General features: G+C 34.4%; 4 protein-coding genes and 1 pseudogene across 4 annotated transcripts; all 5 read left to right on the forward strand.

Moving 5' to 3' along the window:
- The first annotated feature begins 4,898 nt into the window (after positions 1-4,898).
- On the forward strand, positions 4,899-6,881 carry LOC116120720 (probable carboxylesterase 15). Its single transcript, XM_031406694.1, has 2 exons — positions 4,899-5,578; positions 6,545-6,881. The coding sequence occupies exons 1-2, from the start codon at positions 4,899-4,901 to the stop codon at positions 6,879-6,881; spliced, it is 1,017 nt and encodes a 338-aa protein (XP_031262554.1).
- Positions 6,882-7,726: 845 nt separating this feature from the next.
- LOC116120748 (bidirectional sugar transporter SWEET17-like) lies at positions 7,727-9,284 on the forward strand. Its single transcript, XM_031406719.1, has 6 exons — positions 7,727-7,928; positions 8,027-8,063; positions 8,153-8,363; positions 8,442-8,603; positions 8,679-8,798; positions 8,897-9,284. Exons 1-6 carry the CDS (start codon positions 7,892-7,894, stop codon positions 9,065-9,067), a joined length of 738 nt encoding a protein of 245 aa, XP_031262579.1. The 5' UTR covers positions 7,727-7,891; the 3' UTR covers positions 9,068-9,284.
- A 3,189-nt stretch (positions 9,285-12,473) lies between these two features.
- On the forward strand, positions 12,474-14,977 carry LOC116120728 (annotated as a pseudogene).
- A 2,943-nt stretch (positions 14,978-17,920) lies between these two features.
- LOC116120774 (bidirectional sugar transporter SWEET17-like) lies at positions 17,921-19,493 on the forward strand. Its single transcript, XM_031406745.1, has 6 exons — positions 17,921-18,080; positions 18,170-18,206; positions 18,290-18,500; positions 18,607-18,768; positions 18,880-18,999; positions 19,117-19,493. Exons 1-6 carry the CDS (start codon positions 18,047-18,049, stop codon positions 19,288-19,290), a joined length of 738 nt encoding a protein of 245 aa, XP_031262605.1. The 5' UTR covers positions 17,921-18,046; the 3' UTR covers positions 19,291-19,493.
- A 1,097-nt stretch (positions 19,494-20,590) lies between these two features.
- LOC116120738 lies at positions 20,591-21,455 on the forward strand. The gene has a single exon (XM_031406709.1). It carries the CDS (start codon positions 20,599-20,601, stop codon positions 21,253-21,255), a length of 657 nt encoding a protein of 218 aa, XP_031262569.1. The 5' UTR covers positions 20,591-20,598; the 3' UTR covers positions 21,256-21,455.
- Positions 21,456-22,288: the final 833 nt, after the last annotated feature.

The following is a 22,288-nucleotide window of genomic DNA, read 5'->3' on the forward strand; positions in this document are numbered from 1 at the left end:
TCCAAAGCATGTTCCAAACAGGTTCCAAGACAAATGAGAACAAATTATTTAACCAAATACCTCAAAAATTTCCAAATCCGCAAGGGTCTGGAACCGCCAGCCTAATAATGTTTGAAGAGTCAATGTTAACATCCGACTCTCCATTCTTATCTTTGCTATTGTAGGATGGATGCGATTGCCGATATACTGCCTATTTCTTCTAAGTAACAATATAAATGTAAAGTTGTCAATTTTGTCCCGAGTTCGAGTTACTCCAGCCATTATAGAGTTTCAAACAAGTAATACAAAGAGTTTGAAAGAAAGAGAGTTTAAGACAAGAGATCTAGAGAGTTTGAAAAAAGAGATGTGAGAGTGTATTATAAATTTACCTGTTGCTTTCCCATCTTTATTAAGTTCTACCTGTCTCGATTATAAAGTATCTCACCTTTGACTTTCCCTTCGCTTTCCTTTTGATCCCCACCTGACATCAAATTTTCGTAGCTGTCAAGCTAAGAGAATCGTCAGAAGAAGCCCCGTCAGACCAAACCTACAATAAAACTACTTCATCATGCCCAAATGACTAGTCTTTATGCAGAGCAAGTACATCTGATTCATCGAGTAAGATGAGTGAAAAGGTAGCTGAAGCAGTTACTGTTTACTTCTTTTTAAATCTGTTTTTTGAATTTTTACTTGTTATAGATTGTGCTCGGCCTCAGCCCGTTGTGAACAACTATTAGGTTTTCACAAAGATAACAAGGGCCTCAGATCTCGAGGTTATCCCATGTATTAGATTCAGTATATATCCCTCACGCCTTATTATGTATAAGTCCAGATCTAGTTGTTAGCGACGGCCAAAGTATAATTAAGTAATGTTATAAAATTATAATTAATTAAGTAATCATTTAACTATAATGTAATGTTATAATTGATTAAGTTAAATATAATCATTTAACTATAATGTAATGTTATAATTGATTAAGTATGATATTTAACTAGTAATTAAATTTATTAATGTTTATCAATTTATCATATATAATTAATTAATTACTAATTTATTATAGATATACTTAGAACTTGATAATTGAAGTAAATAACTAAATATATTATTACTCAATCAAATATACTATTTAATTCAAAAATAATTATTTTAATAACATTAAAAATGTAAAACACTTTTAATTGGATCATAATTTCAATTATTCACTTAATTAATCAAAACTTTAATATTAATGTATTATAAATATATTAGAGCTTTTAATATGGTGTAATTTATATGTAATAAGTATAATTGTATTCGTATATTTGTTTAATTAGGTTATTCTAAAAATTTAACTTTTTCTATTTTAAATTTTTTTATATGTGAAATAATAGAAACCCTTCATTATTCACATTTCACAAATATTTCATTGTAGTCCAGGTTCCAAAACAGATTCCAAACAAGTTCCAAAACAATTCCAAACAGGTTCCGAAACAGGTTCCAAAACTGACAGTGGTTGCTGGAATTTGGCAACTATGGGTGGGTGAGGTTGTTTTTTTTTAATTTTTAAACTTTTTTTTCTGGGGGGTGTTTAATTAAGTTAGTAAACTTAAGGGGACTAAAAGTAATTAAAAAAATTAATAGTGTTTCTCAAATAATTAATCAAACAAGCCCTTAATTATTTATATCTCGTAATCATCTAAAGGACATTTAGTAAAATGTAATCAAAACATCTGCTATTACAGCCAACCAAACAGATTAATTAGTAATACAAGTAATCATCCCAAGGGCATTCTAGTAAAAAGGTATTTTAGGACATCTGTTATTACTATCAACCAAACACATTAATTATTAATACATCTCAATTGAATGAAGCACAATAATAATTTAAACCCGGTAATCTAAAATGTAATCTTTCTTTTCGGTAATCTTATTACTAAGATAAAAAAACATTATATGATCCAAACACCCCCGAAATGTTTAGGGAAATGTGTTTGATTGGTTGGAATAAATTGGTGGGTATGTTATATTAATATGTTTGGTTAGAGAGAATACATTGGTGAGTATATTATTTAAATTACTGAATTTTCCTTTAATTAAATATCATTATATAATATTATTATTTAGATTATTTATAGCTCCCCTACAATTAAAAACTTAGCAAAAACAACTCCATAATAAAAGTTTGAAAAATCAACAGTGCACCCCCACCAACCCAGCCATTGTCAGCCATTAACAACCACCGCTGGCTGCTAGCAACCAAACAGTGCACAGAAGGCCGAAAATGGCCTCCGTGCGTCGATATGGCCATTATTGGCCAGAGATCTGGCCGAAAATGGCCAAATGGTGATAAATCTGGCTGAAAAACGACCAGATCTAATGTAGTCATTTTTTGCCAGATCAATAGATCCATTGATCTGGTCGTTGGCTGTTAATGGCCACGATGCTAGCTGCCGATGGCCGGCGGTGGTTGCCGGCAACTAGTAGCAGCAGGTGGGTGGGGGTGGCCGCTTGGGTGGGCTGCAATTTGTTTTGAATTCAAGGGTAATTTTGTCTAAAAAGTTAATTAATTAGGGTAAAATTATGAAAGTCAGATTCATGTAAATTGATTTTAAAACAAGGGCATTATTGTTAAAAAAATTTATTAATAAGGAATAAAATTGTAACAAAAATATGATAACCAATTAATCTTACAATACCTAAGAAAATAGAGGTAATCAGATTACCTTCAATATTACCGACAGTAACTACTATTGGTATTGGCAGATTACCAAAATCTTATATTACTTGACAACCAAACGTGGTAATAAAGTAATATAAGATGTCATAAACTTAGTAATCCTATATAACACCCAACCAAATGCCCCCTAAAAGTTTTGTTTTTTAAGCTTCGAATATTTCTAATTTTGAAACATTTTACTATTGTTAGAAGTTGTATTTGTCCCATATCGTTAATTTAGTAGATTGTTATAGTGGAGATATGTGGTTAAGTTTCCTTCTCTTTTGAGTTAGCCTTTGAAAAGTGAGTTCTACCCTATACCATTGATGATGAGTTTGTTGTTTGAAGGGCGATGATGGGTTTGGACCCTAGTCCCACATTGTATAAGTTTTTGTTATTGAAGTTGTGTTTGTCTCACATCATCAATTTGGTAGGTTGTTAATGAAATTGTATTTGTATTGGTAGGTTGTTATGGTTATCGAAGTTGTATTTATCCCACATCGCTAATTTTGGAAGGTTGTTATCAAAGTTGTATTTGTCCTACATTGCCAATTTAGTAATTTGTACTCAAAGTCGTATTTGTGTTGTATTTTCCCATATCGCAAATTTGTAGATTGTTATCGAAGTTGTATTTCTATTGGTAGGTTGCTATGGTGGGAAGGAATTAGTTTTACCCAAACCTATTTATCAACTATCAATTTCAAATAGTTTAAATGGGATGAATAAGCTCTACCCAAGCCTATTTATTGCAAAAGAGAAATGCTATCTCCACTCGGACCAAGATATAACTTTTACTTGTTCAAATAATAATTAAGTTCGGACCAAGACATAACTTTCACTTGTTCAAATAACAATTAAAGTGAAACAGGATCAGGAATAACGAATCTCTTTATGATAAACAAATCTATTTTGCAAATTCGTTATTACGGATAGTTCCTACAAAGGATCGGACTAGTGGCATATATACGAGTGCAATAGGAGCATCCATCAATAAAAGGATCACCCTAAGATGATCATCTTATGGCTATCGAGAACTAATCAAGTTCAAATGTTCAATATTCTCTTTCTTTTGTTTAGTCCCATCACTTGTTTAATTCAAATTGGAGAATGAGAATACAAAAGTAATTTAAACTTAATTATGATTCCCAACAGTTAAATAAAGATGGATAAAATATACAAAAATAGAAAATGCATCCAGCTAGCAATTAGCTAGGAACGGGAGAAAGAATAATATTATATTAATAACTCTATTTCAAAAGCTATCTCTCACAACTCTAACGTGACACCTCGCAATTGGTCAGTTTATAACGAGTTTCACATGAGTTTTGCATGGATCCTACTAATTAATTGTAAGCTATCATGTCAGGGTTATAAGAGAAAATTTATGATAAAAGGTTATTTGTGTAATATTACTGTTATGAGAAAATAGCGATAGGTCATTTTTCCGAAGTTCTTTTCCATATTTAAAATTATTTCAAGTAACATATTAGAGAAATAATATATACTATTTCAAGTAACAATTAGGAATGTCAATATATTTTAGTTAAACTTTTCCAATAGAAAGAAAACACTGTGGTGGCGGCGTCTTAATTTATAATTACTTCAATCAATATCAACTATTAATTCTAATCCAATATTAAAATTAATAAATCATTAAGTGGTAACACGTGGATTGCTAACCACGTGAATCCACCTAGAATTTCTTATGTATCTTGCCTGCCAATAATGTCAGACATATAAAGAATTTTTAAAAAGATTTTTATAAAAAGTAACGTGACGAAAATGGATAAAAAAATAAATATAAAAAATGGAACTCAATCTATTATTTTTTTTTTTTTCATAACAAAGGATGTTCAGATCAATTTATACTCATCTCAACTAATCTCTTCAGATCTTAAAATTATTGACTAAATAAAAGCTCTGTGACTATCTCTAATAACAATGAAAGAGAGATTTAATCTTAAGATCTCTTAATAAATATGTCTAAAAATTCTTATCAAAATACTCAATTATCCAAAAATAATTATTCTATTTATTTTTTATTATATCACTTTACATAAAAATATTATTAGACGTATTATTACTTTTTTTACTATAATATTTAACGTAAAACACATTTTCATGAAATGCATGTTTAAAATCGAGCGACTCTTTCTTCTTCTCTCTATATAAGTCCAGTCATCTCCTCCATTTTAGCCCACAGTTTTCACAAACAGAGAGAACATGGGTTCGGATGATCGTCATGTAGTTGAAGATTGCTTTGGCCATCTCATTCTTTACAGCGATGGCTCCATTTCACGCACTAAAGAAATTGAATTCAAAACTCCTCTACTCGACCATGAACAAATCATTCACAAAGACTTCCTCTTCAGTGAACAACACAATCTCCATCTTCGTCTATACAAACCCAAATCAAATCCTTCATCGACAAAAAAACTCCCGATTCTTTACCATCTCCATGGCGGCGGCTTTTGCTTCGGCTCTCTCACGTATCCCCACCACCAGAATATCTGCGTCCGCCTCGCCAACGGGCTTCAAGCCCTCGTCATCGAGCCGGACCACCGTCTGGCTCCGGAGGATAGGCTTACGGCGGCGTTGGACGATGCGACTTCTGCTTTGAAATGGCTTCAAGATAAAGCCATGCATGATGGTGATGATGGAAATATGGGGACGTGGTTAGATGGGGTTGACTTCGATAGGGTTTTTGTATTGGGTTACTCGTCTAGTGGCAACCTGGCGCACCATTTGGCGGTGAGGTTCGGCGGTGGTGGCGCGGCTGAGCTCGCGCCGGTTAGGGTTCGAGGTTATGTGTTGTTATCTCCATTTTTCGGTGGATTAAAGAGGACGAGGTGCGAGGAAGAGAGGCCTTTTGAAGGATTTTGGAACTTGGAGATGTATGATAGGTACGAAAATTAATTATAAAGTTATTACATAATTAACCTGAAAATTGAAAAAATTAGCAAGAGTGTAGACCTTTATACATGGGAGGAATCCTGCAGTCTTCAATGTTAGAAGACAAATTGAGTAATTTAATATAAATCTAGAATAATTTAGTGAGCAGGATGGTAACCAATCTAATATACATACATTAACATATATAAACCCTTTCAAAACATAAAAATTCAACAAAATTAATGGAATTTTTAGGAGGTCACTAACCCCCACTCGCCCCCTAGGTCTATCCCTAATTAAATAGGATAATTGAGTGAATGTTAATTACTGTAGCAGATCCAGAAATTTCTGTTAAAGTAGGTCAAAATAAAGACTAATTGCACATTAATATTTTTGTCCATTAATATTTTTGTTAGGGTGGGCCAAAATCCATAAATTATATGTATTAGTATTTAGAAAGAAAAAAAATCATGGCCCACCCAAAACTAGATTGGATCCGCCCCTGGTTAGTTAGCTTATGGAAGATGATTCGAGAAAAGTTATAAAAGTAATTAGAATATGGTTTAAAGATAATAAGTTCTTAATTTTTTTTTAATCGAGTTTTGATCCTCGAGATTCACTAAACATCCTACAAGTGCAATAGATCAAGTAAATCATAAATTTGATATGTGACCACTGTGGAAACTCGAAAATAAAATCTCTGAGTAATCTACCCAGATGACTAAAATCTTACATCTGATCATTAGTGTTATTGAAAAATATTAAATTTTCTTGTGCCTTATATATATATATATATATATATTGTTTGCATATAATTAGTAGAATAAAATTATTGCGTGTCAAAGATGATTCGCATTTTAATATTATTTAACCTTTTCTTTTGATAAAGACAACAATCTTTATTCTGTGCATAACTTGCCAGGCCTATTGATCAAATAGTTAATTAATGCTAGTCAAGTTGACCTTATCATTAACAGGTTTTGGAGGTTATCGGTTCCAATTGGAGCTACTCAAGACCATCCCATGGTGAACCCATTTGGCCCTTCTAGCCCTAGCCTTGCAGAGGTGGCCCTTGATCCAATCCTGGTCATTGTTGGTGCAGACGAGATTTTGAGAGATAGAGTGAAGGATTACTCGACAAAACTCGAAGAGCTTGGAACGAATATAGAGTATTTAGAGCTTGAAGGAGAGCAACATGGTTACTTCACCGATCATCCAACTTCAGCCACGGCTGATAGAGTGATAGAAACCGTCAAATTCTTATGTCCGACAAGTGACAAGCACGATCCAATTAGACACTACAACACTGTATAATTAATACTCTTGTTTATTCTAAAAAGATGCATCTACTTAACATATCAGTTATATAATCTATTAGAGCAGACGACATTTTCCATCTTAAGGTTTAGCAAACTCTCAAGTTGATACACTTACTTGCATTTATTTTAGATTTTTATCATTAAAGTAACATATTCCCAACTTTTTACTGTAGCATGACACACGTTAGCAATGTGTGATGTTTTCTTTGGTAGAATACTGGCTTATGTTACTAAATAGTAGGTCACATTAATTAGCAGCATCCAAGCTAACAGTTTTTGGCTTTTTTTCAGCTGATTTCATTGTCCAAAATCATTTCTGAGACTATTATTGGACTCCTCATAACCTCCTTTACAAAATCTATACCTTCACTTGACGACATCACTCACTATTTCCAACCACCTCCAACAATCACTAACAGTGTTAGTTTAAGGGTGAAAATTAGAATAAATACAAATAGAGATATCAACTTAAGATTTTACTAAACCTCGGGTGGGAATATGCCGTTTGCTCAATCTATTATTATGCATGAAAATCAAAAGAGTAAAGACACTGTGCACATGTGTTTTGATCACTGTAGAAAATTGAAAACAGATTAAGCATGAAAGCCCTTTTGTCTTTTGAGAAGAATTTAAAGAATTTGGTAATAATGTTAATGATCTTAGTCATTGTCGTTTTATGAAACTAGTATCATCAGCTGGGATCGATGAGTCGGGACAAGACAAAGACAAAGACAAAGACAACCGAGACAATTAAAGCCATATTCTTCATTAATTAGTTCCAATAAATAAAATTTAATGTTCTCTGCAAATCTGTGTCCCTTCTTCTTTTATGGTTGGGAGTGTTTTATCATATTACACGATAAATCTGGTGGGGCTGCATGCCTGCATCCAACATTCCAAGATTTGAGTCATGTAATTTCTCTATAACCATTGTTAATTAGCTGCCTATTTCAAACCACAAAACTTTGCAGTTTTGAAGCTCTCTATCAATCTATCTTTCTCAGCATGGCTATCAGCTTAAGTTTCATTTTCGGGATCTTAGGTAAATAATAAATATATATAAACCAATTTAATTATATACCCGTTTAAATTGATGCAAAAAATGAATAATATTTTTCATTTGATCATCTGTTTCTGCAGGCAACATAACCACCGGCCTGGTTTACCTTTCTCCTGCGTAAGTGTTCATATATATAAGTATAGTCTCTGATTTCTGAATAGTTCTAAGGCCTTGATGTTATATATATGTGTGTGTACGTATTTCAGGAAAACGTTTTGGCATATAGTGGAGAGAAGATCAACCGAGTTGTTTGAGAGCCTTCCATACGTATGCAAATTGTTAAACGCATACTGTTGGGTTTGGTATGGAATTGTGAAGCCTAACAGTGTGCTTGTGGCCACTGTCAATGGATTTGGAGGGGTCTTGGAGATCATTTATGTCACCATATTTCTAATATTTGCTTCTCCAAGAATGAGGGTGCGTTGATTCAATTAATTTCATTGTTTAATAAAGAAGTATGTAGCTAATTAACGTGTTAAAATGATGTAATTTCAGGATCAAACTGCCATACTAGCTGGAGTTTTAGATGTGGCGTTTCCTGCTGCTGCAGTGTTAATTACTCAGTTGATGTTCGATAGAGAAGTGCAAATCAAGGTTTCAGGGTTCTTGTCAGTGGTCTTTAGCATGGCCACTTACGGTTCACCTCTTTCAGCCATGGTAAGAAAATTTTATACATAATCGTTGAGAAATCCTGATCAATAGATGTAAATTATCGAATTAATTGAAGTACAGAAAACAGTGGTGGTGACTAAGAGTGTGGAGTACATGCCTTTTCTTCTCTCATTTATCCTCTTCATTAATGGAGCGGTTTGGACTGTCTATGCCGTGATCACGAAAGATCTTTTCATTGGAGTAAGGTCCCATTAATGTTCATAATTATATATGGTGAATTTATCCTACAAAAGTTTTTTGCAATATGGCTTAATTTGATCAATAAATCTCTTGTACAGATTCCAAATGGGACTGGATTTGTTCTTGGCACAGCTCAGTTGATTCTCTATGCAATATACTGGAAACCGAAGTCATCCAAGAGAAATTCATCCAACGATTTGGAAGATGGATGGCAGCAGGAGCCACTCATTTCCACTGATAATCAAGCTACAAAGAGCCAAGACGAATAAAAGCCACTGAAAACAAGTATTAGTTAATTAACTTCATCGGTATCTGAGAGATCAACTATAAACCCTGATTTACGACTTGTATCGCTTTATATTTTGTTGTTTTTCATCTCATCCTGTCCGTTCATGCACTCGTATAAAAGAGTGAAGTGGGGTATATATGTATCTTTCAATATTGGAGGAATAATTTAAACGAAATAGAGACAAACAACAAGAACAAAGTAACACTAAAACAAATCACATATAGTAAATAAAGAGAAAATAACATGTGCGATTTATCCTGATTCATTCAATATGGGCTACGTCCAGCTGAGTCAATATTATTATAATATTTCCTCAACTCTCTCGTTTATAATCAATGAATTACTTTATGATTGCTATTATACTCATAACAAGAGAAAAATATGTTTATATACAAGATTTAAAGTGACAAAACCTAGTTTTATAAGGATTCTTATTTCTAAGTTCAAACTCAATAAGAAATTAATGGTTTAAAGAAATCTTACAACAGTTATACATGGAAAAGGATCAAACTGCCTACGGGCCCGAGGGTATTACCCCCATGACCCCCGTCCGTTCATCGGAGAGATGCTGACCAAGCAATAGGACCCCTAATACGCCTGCATAACCCATTAAATCTGAAGTAATCGACAACTCCAGCATAATTGATGTGAGAATTTACCTGTCAACTGCTTTGCTAATAGTCTGCGCATGCATGGAGACTTGTAGATGAGAGCAGCAACAATTAATACGATTTCAACTATCAGTCAAATGTGGTCACTAAAATTTAATACAATATTGCTCACCGATTAGTCTTCCCATTGGGTTTGACAGGCAGGTAGGAAATATTATAACGACAGTCGGAATGTTAGCTAATAACTACTGTTGATGATAGTTAAATTATGAAATCTTGATTCATTCTATACTATTTAAGATTCTAATATAGCAATAATATCAATTTGATAACATTAATTATCATTTTCAATATCTTAGTAATATCAATATGTATTTTAACCTAGAGTTCGTCCTAAGGTAGGACGGTCATTTTTGTTCTAGTCTTCTTATACATTCTCTTTCTATCTATGTATACTTACTTAACTAAAAAAAAAAAAAAAAAAAAAAAAAAAAAAACAACGCGTGTATCTTAATTTTAGAGAAATGACACAAGAAGTTATAGGGTTCAGATTTTACACTTAGGACTTGAGTAAGGCTATAAAATTGGGAGCAATAGGACTGTGAGTTAATGTGATAAAATATTTGTTCTCTTAAATTTGTATGTATAACATTATCCATATTTTATGCTCAAATGTGTACATTAATAAGCATGGTTTAAACCATTCTGTTGGTGCTTTTTAGATATATTTCGGCTATGTATGTTGTGTATGTTAAATGAATTTGTAGCTTTGATTGTTCTCTCTACGTCTTCCATATAGTTATATATAGGGGTATTCGGTTCTAGGTACCCTGCATTTTTTGAAGGAACCGAAATTCAAGGTTCCTTGAAATTTGGAATCGGAACCTATAACAACGGTTCCGGTTTTGTTCTGGGTACCCTAAAAAATTCAAGGACCCCCAAAAGTTTTTAAAATGACAAAAAACCCTTAAAAACTTACAAATACCCCCTGGCACTTGTTAACAAAAATAAAATTATAAATTATAAATTACAAATTCCATTACTTTGTAAAGATAGATTCTCCAAAGTCAAACCAACTTACTTTATAAAATATAAATATAAATGTATTCATATTACTTTTTCTACAAAAGTTTTTATTAACCCCCAACTCTTTAATTTTATTTTATATTAGTCTTGGTTCCCGGTTCCGGTTCTTATAGTTCGGAACCGGAAGCGAAACCAGAACCGAAACTGTATAGTAACGATTCCAAAAATTTGGAATCAGAACATACCCGTTGACGGCCAGTTCCGGATAGGAATCGGAACCAAACCCCGGGTACTCAGCAATTTCGGTTTCAATCGGTTCTTTTGAACACCCCTATAATATATATAACAATCTGATGTATAACTTTTAAATTAAACATAAATTCTATCTTAATTAATGATATATGTAATTAGATATATTTGTGAGGAATGCATAGAGTTAATGAGAAGTTAAGTTCAACTTGATACAAATATAATCTAATTCTATTTAGAGTAAATTGTATAGAAAAAAAAATGATTAATTAGGTTTGTTACAAAGAAAAGAAAAAAATGCTCAACAAGGGAGGAGAGAGATTTGATGATGTAAAACAAATTCAACTTTTAATACCTTCCCTCACGCTCGGCGTGAAGGGCCAGAGTCCACTTAATCACCTCTCCAAACAAATGTGATTCTTATACCATGATAAAGTAAGCTTGTGTCATGCACGCTCCCGAGTATTCCCTATCTCGTCGGATCCAGGTGTTCCGAGAGACTCAGGATCTTGAAAGGAGAGTGAATTTTTTGAAAACAGTTTACAAAACTTCATTCATAAAACTTTCATGACTGTAGTACAACTCAAAATATAATTATGAAAGTGTAAACATTAGAAATCATACATAAAAACATTGTATCAGAGTGTTCTAGTATGTACAAACATCATGTCGATGATCATGCATCTGTGGCAACCTAAAGCGTGTAGCATGTGCCTCACGTGCCCTGTATACAATCTAGGGAAAAACATAAAATAGTGAGCTATGAAGCCTAGTGAGTGGATAATACAATTTATAAATGAAATAACTTCAACCTCAAACTTGCATGAGAAAACACTTGCATTTCACGCAACACGTAACCATTCCCTTAGTGAGACCACACTTTCCTTGTATAAATTCCGAACATGATAAATCCTTAATTCATCTCCAGTCATGCCAACAAGTAAATCCGCATCCTTGTACAAACTTTCCATTTACCATAGATCATCATACTATTTTCACAATATCGATACACCCATCATCAAAGCTGAGTAGGCATTTCCCAACACTAACCCACTCTTACTCACACCAATGCCCGTCAAGTGTCCATAGTTTATACTCAACCTTTACCCTCTAGATATTCATAAATTCCACCCAAGCCTATACGTGCTGGGTGTCCTCAAATTTCACTCATTCAAGTAATGCAACCACTACCACCACTAAACTAATATCCAGGGTCCCTAATACAGACAACCAACTAGGCCACCCATAGTTTATCCTCAGGTTGGCACCATCCACAGTCTATCCCTGGGATGACTAAATCATCTCAGGGTAACCATACTCGACCCATATTCTATCCTTGGGGTGTCATGATATGGTACCATATAAAAGAATCCTTGTCCTCGGGGCATCATGCATCAATATCTCACCCACAGTCTATCCTTAGGGTGTAATCCTACTTGGAGCTCACCAGGCAGCCGTCTTGTCCCGATAGGATGGTATAAATTGTCATTTTTCGATAGTATGGGTCATCTCAATGCACGCATGAGTCTAATCATATCCCACTCAGGCCAATATCTGTCTGGTGTCATTCGTCAAATCCCTCCCAAGGTATATCATCGAGTATCATAATCCACTCAAGCTAATACTCGTCTGGTGCAATCTGTCAAATCCTACCCAAGGTTTATCCTTAGGGTATCAAGTCATAATATCCCACCCATAGTCTATCCTCGGGATGACATACTCTCATTGCGCACATGAGGTCAAATATACAAATGCTAGTTGATGTCTGGATGGGGATGGGTACTATAACAAGGGTGATCTTCAATCCACACATAACATATCTTTTCACTCCAACCTAAACACATCTTCACACATTCACCTGGATATTCGACACAACACACTCCACGAACACTTTTATGTCAAAGTATGTAAATATGAGAACAACAGTCGAAACATTCCAAACACATAACATCATGCAAAATATCCATTTACATCCTATAATTGTTCTTTATTTAATTAGTCCCCAAGGTTTCACCTTGCAATTACCCCCCTGAGAGTCCTTCAATCAATTACAATTTAAATTAGGACTCAAAACCTGGTCAACACAATTTTGGGCTTTATTAATAATGATAGACCAACCCACTAATTCACATAAAACTCCAACAATATAATATGGCCTTTTTTTTTTTTTTTTTAATTCCATCAAACCCACCAATTTAATTAAACCCAACAGTCTAACAATCAAATACGCCTTAAAATAGTAGTAGACCAGCCCACCATCACAAAATGAACCCAACCAATTTAATCTCGGTCTCCTATAAGTTAGACCAGCCCACCAACTAAGCAAGTCTACCAACATAATTAACCTACTAATACAATTAAGCTCATTAACTCCATCAAGCCCACAAATTCACTGAACACAATCTGGGACTTATTAACAACCGGCCGACCCACTTAACCAATTTAAACCCATCAACACCATCAAGCCCATTAATTCAATTAAACCCATTAGCACCATCAAGCCCTTTAATCCCTTAATAAATCTAATTACCCAACTAATTGGGCCTTAATAATAATAATCGGCCCACCTCAACAATAAACCCATTAGCCCAAACCCAACGTTTCTATGCCGTGGCAGCTAAATTCCTCGCCGCAGCGCAACTCTCACTATAAAATTCCTCGTCACTCCGAATTCTTCAAGCGGTGGACGGCGGTGGAACTTTTCCTTCTCTACGGCGCAACAACGATTTCACCCAATTTATGGATTTTTCTCAACCCAAGCAATTCAATACTCATCTCCTCACTCTATAAAAACTTTTCCCTCATCAAATCTACTCTAATATACCTTCACCCAATTTGTATTGTCATGATCTTTCATGCGTATTTGTTATTAGTTTTTGTGAAATTTAATTTCTGACTAATTACTAATTAAGTTACATTATAGTTTGTAATAGCTCTATCTGTTGGTGTCCCCTTGCTTGATGCTTACTTGAATCTGAACTCATCACACAATTATGGCCATGGAGTGAATTTTGCAGTTGCTGGTTCAACTGCTTTACCTGTGAATGTTTTATTAAAGAAAAAGGTTTTCGCCCTATTAACCAACTCTTCTCTCACTATACAGCTTGACTAGATGTCTACCTATTTCAATGAAACCTTTCACAATGATAAAGGTTACTGTCATGAGAAACATAAACAATCTCTGTTCATGGTCAAGGAGATTGGAGGAAACGACTACAATTATGTACTGTTTCAAAGCAAAACTCTTGAGGAGGTCAAGGCCATGGTACCTGATGTTGTCCAAGCCATAGTGTTGCCACTGCAAGTCTTCTTCTTTCACTCCTCATAATAGTCTGTGTTATTATTAGAATTTCTCATTAATGGTACATATTGTTTAACTGGTTAATTTGTAAATTGGTTGCAGAGAGTTATCGAGAATGGAGATTGTAAACTTATTGTTCCAGGAAACTTTCCAATTGGCTGCTTCCCAATCCATCAAACTGCCTTCCAAACCAATGACTCTACTGCTTATGATGAGCTTCATTGCCTAAAGGGGTTGAACAATTTGTCAATGTATCACAATGAGCGCCTTCAACAAGCCATTCAAGAACTCAAACTAAAACACCCTGACATCGCTATTGTATATGGCGATTATTACAATGTATTCTCGTGGCTTCTGTGCCATGCTCATTTGCTTTGTAAGTTTATTAATTAATCTCTTTTACATCTCTTAGTTATATCATGAAAATGCTAAAAAAATATTAGGAAACTTACAAAATTATGTATAAAATTGAACAGGTTTTGATGTTAAATCAGTGCAAAAAGCTTGCTGCGGAGTTAGAGGTGAATATGATTTTAGTCTAACAAGAATGTGTGAAGCTCCTGACGTTCCAGTTTGTGGAAATCCCCATGAACAAATCAGTTGGGATGACATTTATTTGACGCAGAAGGCTTATAAGATCATGGCATCATGGCTCATTTTTCACATCTTTCCAAAGCTTCAATGTTTTCAACACTGGTTTTAGTTTTGTAGGCTAACTAGTTAATTTTCTTCATTAGACGACTTTGTTAGTGATGATAGGGATTATTTTTACTTAAAATAATTTTTTAAGGAATTAAGTTGTTAATTTTGATCTTAACAAAAAGAATTTTCTTTATAGTGTTACATATTCATATCTATTTTCCTAGCTTAATCAGTTTATATTCAGTCCTAAACTCATAGTTAAAGTACAAAACTGATTGTGAAAAGGATCTCTAAAAAAAAAAAAAGAAACCATTGTCTTGATCGGACTAAAACTGCAACGTAGAGTAGAAATCGAAATCTTAATCTTTCCACTATATAATAACACATGCATGAGGCTTTCATTTCAAAAATTTACTATAAATTTTTTCATCAATACATAGCTAAAGCTGCGTAGTTATTCATCTTCTTTGTTTGATTTGATAGCGTTAATTATTATGGCTAAGAATTTCAACTTCGTGGCCTACTCTCTTCTTCTTACTCTTTTTTCTCTCTTTCTTCTTGATCTCTTTTCTCTCTTTCTTCTTGCTCTCCACTCCATGCAACACTCACATTTTCAAAGCTTGTAAGTTCAACACCATATACCAACTCGGGGACTCGATTTCTGACACGGGCAATCTGATTCGCGAGAGCCCTCAATCCCCGTTTGCTCGGCTTCCCTATGGTAAACATCTTTGGCAAGGCTTCCCTATGGAGAAACCAAAACCATTATCATCCCTACACAATATCACCCATCAATCGTGCACGAGCAAGGGTGCTTGCGTGCAAGGCGCGTCCACGCTGGGAGGAAGGCGAGCGGCTGGGTGGGTGGAACACTGCAATAACAATATGCCTTGTAGATAAGAGGAAACTAAGAACAATAAACATCTGAAGAGGTTGCCGTGGAACGAAACTCGTTAATAACTAATCTTCAACTACTGATTGGCAAGTCCTTCATCTCTATGGAAGTTCATGCAATATTTGAGGTTTTTTTTTTTTTTTTGGCAGATCTCATTTGCTAATTTAGTTATATTTTCACTATCTACTAGTATTCTTATTTACTTCTTTGCAGTTAGGTGCCATTGTAGGAGCGCTGGCAAAACATAGTCTGTCTAAAGTGAGAGATATGGCGATAATTTCTCTTAGAAACCTGAGAAATAACATGTCAGATAACCTTCCGCCTGGCTACTAGTGCTAGAGCCTAGAAGAGCTCGCAACTCTTCTTCATGATAGCACTGTTCAGAACAAGAATCCTTAAGACTAATTGTAGGTTTTTTTTTATCATGTTTTTTTATTAATTTGTGATTGTTTTAGGCATAGTATAATTGAATTCAAACATAATTTTATGTGAAGAAGTGGCAACAAGTTGAAATTCCCAATTTGAAAATTACTATTTGAAGCTGATTTTTGGTCAATCCCGGTATTGAAAATCAACCCCGACACCACCATTCACCTCATCGGCTTCCACTCACCAAAACCCCTATCATTCTTACCCAAGATCACCCATTAGTCATGCACAAGCTAGGTCGCGTACACTCATGGCTAGGTGGGTGGAATGCCGCATTAGCAATGCCTTGCAAATAAGAGGAAACAGAGAACAACAAAAATTTGAAGAGGCTGCCATGGAAGAAACTCGTTAATAACTAATCTTCAACTTTTGATTGGCAACATCTTTATGGAAGTTCATGCAATATTTGAGGTATTTTTTTTTAATTTTTTTTTTTTTTTTGGAGATCTCATTAGATAAATTAATTCTGTTTTCACTACTCACTAGTATTCTTATTTACTTCTTTGCAGTTAGGTGCCATTGTAGGAGTGCTGACAAAGCATAGTTCATCTAGGATGAGAGACATAGTGGTAATTGTTCTTAGAAGCCTGAGAATTAATACACTAGGAACCCATTGCCCAACCCTAACCAGGACTGGAACCTAGAATAGCTTGCAGCTCCTCTTCATGGAAGCCCCATCCATAACCTGAATTTTGAAGACTAATTGTAGGTTTCTTTTTTTATCACTTTAGATTTGATTATACATATGAAAATTATTTTTCTTTTAAGATTACATTGTTAGAAATTGTATTTGTCCCACACACTAATTTGATAGGTTGTTATGATGTATATATGTGGTTAACTCCTTCCTAGTTCAGCTAGCTTTTAAGCTTGTGTTATACTCAAGCTCACTTTATCATGATATCAAAGTCACGTTTATTTGGACCCAGCCTTACATGTTGAGCGTGAGTCAGGTGTTAGAAGCCAATTTGGTAGGCTGTGTTAAGCATAAGAAAGGGTGTTAGAAGTTGTATTTGTCCCACATCACTAATTTGGTAGGAGCATGAGGAAGGGTGTTAGAAATTGTATTTGTCTCATATCACTAATTTGGTAGGAGTGTGAGGGAAGGTGTAAGAAGTTGTATTTATCTCTTATCGCCAATTTAATAGGCTGTTATATATATATATATATATACTTATAACTGAGTCATACAATCATGCATACAATCAGATAAAAAAACATAGGATAGAGTAATTATTTTACATAAATTTTATATAATTTTTATCTGATTGAATGACTTAATTGTAAATATAATTATTCATATGGTTGGACTCCGTCCTGCTTTTAAGTTATCTTTTGAGTTCAACTAAGCCCATTTATCATGCTACATGTGATTATGTTTTTTCTTTATAAAAATCTATCTTTCTCAAGTTCACCTCAATCTATCTTTATATTAAACTGTTGAAACTTCAAAGTCCTTTTAAAGATGGCGCCGCCGGGTTTCTTCCAATAATGATACAAATTTGACACAGGAGACTAATTATTTATTCAAATAATTACACCAAGTCAATGAACAGTCATATCAAAACCTAATGCTTTTGTTAAATATTATATTCTTTTTCAGCACCTAAAAAAGATGTTATAAATACTTGGAAATAAAATCAAAGTAGTCCAGAAGAAAGAACAAAGTAGTTGTAATCCAATTGTTGAATGATATATTCAAACCTAAATTAAATAATTCAATTAATTAAGAGCAGAAAATCACACCCCTCAATTGATCAAGCTTTATATATCTGCATATTTGCTTTGAGATTTCAACAACTCTCCATGGCAAATCCAAGTTTCTTTGTTGGAGTAATAGGTAAGCAATTAAGTTTGTATATATGTTCTCCATGAAATAATGTTGATTACAGTTTAAAGATGTTTCTTAATTTGGTTTGATAATTTCAGGCAACATCATCGCAATGTTACTCGCTCTTTCTCCAGTGTAAGAATCAAACAAATTCATTTAGAAGAAGATTTTATTTGATTTAGCCTTCGTTGCTTAATCAAATATTCATTGACTTGCAGGAAAACCTTCTGGCGAATCCTGCAGAATCGATCAACTGAGGAATTTGAGAGCCTGCCTTATGTTTGTGCATTGCTGAACTCAATGTTATGGACATATTATGGCCTTACAAAATCTGGAGAAATACTCGTCGTCACTATCAATGCGTTTATTGTTATAGTTGAGACTGTTTACCTAATCATATTCCTAGTTTATGCTTCTCCAAGAATGAAGGTAAATAGTTTTAATCCACATCTCACGATCGATTATCATAATCTTACACATAGTGACCTTGATGAATATTATTGATCGATGCATGGTTTTATAATTATATTTTCAGGCTAAGACTGCATTACTTGTTGGGTTATTGGATGTAGGGTTTCCAGCAGCAGCAATTTTGATAATAGAATTGTTGTTGCATGGAGAAATGAAGATTGATGTACTAGGGTTCATTTGTGCCGTCCTCAGTATTATCATGTTTGGTTCCCCTCTTGTAGCTATGGTAAACTCCACGATCTTCTCTTTGCATATATAATGGATCATTGTGTAAAGGTTTATTATTAATATAAACAGTAGTTTATATATATATATATTGGTTGTTATTATGTAATAGAGAACAGTGGTGATGAGTAAAAGCGTGGAGTATATGCCATTTCTTCTGTCTTTGTTCGTCGCCTTAACTGGAGGGATTTGGACTTTGTATGCCGTGCTGGTGAAGGATCTGTTTCTAGCAGTAAGCTTTCTGAATTAAACATCCATTAAAGAATATGAAAACATTGACTTTCGTTAATTACAAAGATTAATTGACTATACAATAACGTAACGTGTTGAGATTGTTAAATAATTACAGGTACCAAATGGGGTGGGGTTTCTTCTTGGAGTAGCTCAGCTGGTGGTCTACGCCATATTCAGAAAACCCAACTCATCCAAAAGGTTGCCTGATGGTGATGACATTGAAGATGAATGGCAACACCAGCACCTCATCTCAGCTTCAATTCCAATACTTCAAAAGATTAAATCCTAGACACACACACGCACATGTATAGTATAGTATCATGAAAAAGAAAGTGAAAAGAAAATTTAGATACGATTCAATCATATTCTAGCTTTGAACATTGTTTTAATATAATGATTTGTCATTCTATCCGGAGTTATTATTATCATTTATCATATCAATAATCATTTTGTCGGTTGGAAAAATCATAGAAAGTCCCCTATTTTTGTCTGGTTCTGCCGATCAAGTCTAAGTCGAAGATGGAGATGGGGACTCGATCAGTAGAATCAGACTGAAAAAAGAAGAGGCCTCGTTCTATATTATTATCAAATATGAATATTGACAATTCATTTGAGTTAAAAAAAATTAAGGCTCCATTTGTTTTGTTATTCATATCTGTATTCTCAATCTTATTTTTAAAATATTTGTTTGTTTTATTATTTGAGAAATATTTTTTTAATTATTTTTAAACCCTTTAAGTTTATTAATTTCATTAAATACCTTTAGAAAAAGTTTAAAAATTAACAAAAACACCCCCACTCACCCATATTTGCTAGATTCTCGAAACCAGAGTCGGTGGTAGCCAGAATCTGACACAAAGGCCTACAAGCGATAGGAACTGGCCGGTAATTCACCAATCTGGCCTTTTTCGGCCAGATTCATAGTAGATCTGGTCAGAAAAGGCTAGATTTGGCCGTTGCTGACGACCAAATCTGGACTTTTACGATCGTCGATGGCCAAATCTGGCCATAGATCTAGCTTTTTCCGATCAGGTCCGTGGTGGATTTGGTCGGAAAAGGCCATATCAACGCCCTACCCGCCAGATTAGACCGGTCTACGTCGTAACGCCATTTTTCGGCCAAATTTCAGCTGTGGTAGCCAAAATTTGGCACTGTGGGTGGGTGGAGGTGTTTTTGTCATTTTATAAAATTTTTATATATTGGGGTGTTTAGTTAAATTAGCAAACCTAGAGGGTTTTTTTGTTAATTTTTAAATTTTACCTAGTAATACTCCCTATTTAACTACCCAATATTATTCCTAAAATCCTATCCAAAATAACAAAACAAGAGAACCCTAAGATTACGTAAACTGTCTCATTGATATATGTAACATTAATTTTTTTGGTTCTTGGTAGAGACCAAAACAATGGGCTATACAATCATTTTTCATTGAACTGGCTACACAGCCCATCTAACTGGCCCATCCCATCTAGTCCAGCCCATTCAAAGGCCCAGCCCATTCAAAGGCCCAGCCCAATTGACTTGCACACCAAACAGTATTAACATTTAACAGGTAACAGCACGTAAGAGGCCAAGACTTTGCGTTTGGTTTGCCTTAATGCCTTCAACTTCAACTACCATTCTCTTATACGACATACAGGTATACACAGGGAACAAAGATCAGACAACACAACAACTAAGAACACAAACCAATCACACAGAGATGGGTTCAGTTTCATTCTTCGCTCAAAGATTCAACTTTTCCGTCACAATTTTCAATCTTTCTATCATTTTCTTCATCTCCTGTTCACCATCTTTTGTTTCATCACAACTACAAAACTCGCTTCAAACAAAGCCAACGGCCTATGAGATGCTCCAAACCTACGACTTCCCAGTTGGTCTTCTCCCAAAAGGGGTTCTTGATTATGATCTTGAAGAATCATCAGGTAAATTCTCAGCCTTTCTAAATGGTTCTTGTAGTTTCTCTCTTGAAGGGTCATATCAACTCAAGTACAAGGCCACCATTAAAGGGCAAATTTCAAACGGGAAACTTGCAAACTTGGAAGGTGTTAGTGTGAAGCTTTTGTTCATGTGGGTTGATATTGTTGAGGTCTCAAGACATGGTGATAGTATTGATTTCTCTGTTGGGATTGCTGGTGCTGGCTTTCCTATTGATAATTTTGAAGAGTGTCCCCAGTGTGGATGTGGATTGAATTGCGGTAGTCAAGAAGTAAGGCAGAAGATGAGAAAAAGTGTATTTTTTTCTTCTTCTTAGTAGAGATTTGTGCTTAACATGATTTGAATTGTGGATCTGTGTTTAATTGTCATTAGATGCAATTGGATTTTGCTTAGTTTGATAAATTCTTATTTTTTGTTGAATAATTTCATCATCCATGGGCATTGTGATCACTTTTATGATCAAATTGTAACTAATATGAGGAACTTTCAACTCCACTTTTGATTGATCTGTGATTACAACTTTTTGCCTTTAGCATTGCTAGACAGGTCTAGTAGGGTTAAGAATGTGTGAGAGTTGTTTACTTATATTTCAAAGTAATATTTGTTTAAAGTTTTCATTGTGAAAAGTTTTCTGAAAAAGTAGTGAAATTTAAGAATATGGTTCTCAGGTTTGATTATTTGGACACCAAAGTACAGGACTTCTTTCCATTTGTTGTGTGGAACAAAACTGTTTAGCTAAGATCAGGTGAAATTGATATAGGATGATTGGTTGTAAATTTAGAATTGATGCATGTCTTACTAGAAAACGAGGCGCATTGTACCAGAATTTTGGATCATGCTAAATTTTGATTAAACTGCAGGCTCTGACGTGTATCTTTAATGTTTGCTCACTGCCTTCAATCATCATCAGAATGATGTTTTCTATGGGCAAGAACAGAATGACTTGGAAACAACCAACAGTTTGTATGCTGTTAGTTTGAATCTGCTATTATTGCTTTTGTTTGCATGCACCTGCTTGTATTTTGATTGTCTGTATTTTTGGGGATGAAAATTATGGGGGTTTTATTGTAATTTCTCCATTATTATCTTTCCACCTTCCAGTACCGTGAGTAGCTGAGATTGATTCTCTACAAAGATTGCTAGAAAACGGATAAACCCATGTAAAAAATGATTAATAAAGCTTATCTTTTTATGGCTGGTCATAATCAATTGCTTTGAGTAGGGTTGAATACAGTGGGGAGTTAAATGTTTTCCTGTTCATCATGAAGACCAAGTTAGATTTTTAAAAGTTCTCGGTAACTTTTGAAAGACTAGCATTTTCCATTTTCTGGGCATTAAACTTGTTAGAA

This window comes from Pistacia vera, unplaced genomic scaffold (genome assembly GCF_008641045.1).
Source record: "Pistacia vera cultivar Batoury unplaced genomic scaffold, PisVer_v2 Contig1265, whole genome shotgun sequence".
NCBI classification, from domain to species: Eukaryota; Viridiplantae; Streptophyta; class Magnoliopsida; order Sapindales; family Anacardiaceae; genus Pistacia; species Pistacia vera.

Excerpts from the sequence above, each read along its gene's own strand:
- LOC116120720 (XM_031406694.1), top strand. The coding sequence starts at position 4,899 with ATGGGTTCGGATGATCGTCATGTAGTTGAAGATTGCTTTGGCCATCTC. Across the intron at positions 5,579-6,544 it reads AACTTGGAGATGTATGATAG|GTTTTGGAGGTTATCGGTTC; the intron begins GTACGAAAATTA and ends TATCATTAACAG.
- LOC116120774 (XM_031406745.1), top strand. The coding sequence starts at position 18,047 with ATGGCAAATCCAAGTTTCTTTGTTGGAGTAATAG. Across the intron at positions 18,769-18,879 it reads GTTCCCCTCTTGTAGCTATG|AGAACAGTGGTGATGAGTAA; the intron begins GTAAACTCCACG and ends ATTATGTAATAG. Across the intron at positions 19,000-19,116 it reads TGAAGGATCTGTTTCTAGCA|GTACCAAATGGGGTGGGGTT; the intron begins GTAAGCTTTCTG and ends AAATAATTACAG.
- LOC116120738 (XM_031406709.1), top strand. The coding sequence starts at position 20,599 with ATGCCTTCAACTTCAACTACCATTCTCTTATACGACATACAGGTATAC.
- LOC116120748 (XM_031406719.1), top strand. The coding sequence starts at position 7,892 with ATGGCTATCAGCTTAAGTTTCATTTTCGGGATCTTAG. Across the intron at positions 8,064-8,152 it reads CTGGTTTACCTTTCTCCTGC|GAAAACGTTTTGGCATATAG; the intron begins GTAAGTGTTCAT and ends TACGTATTTCAG. Across the intron at positions 8,799-8,896 it reads CGAAAGATCTTTTCATTGGA|ATTCCAAATGGGACTGGATT; the intron begins GTAAGGTCCCAT and ends TCTCTTGTACAG.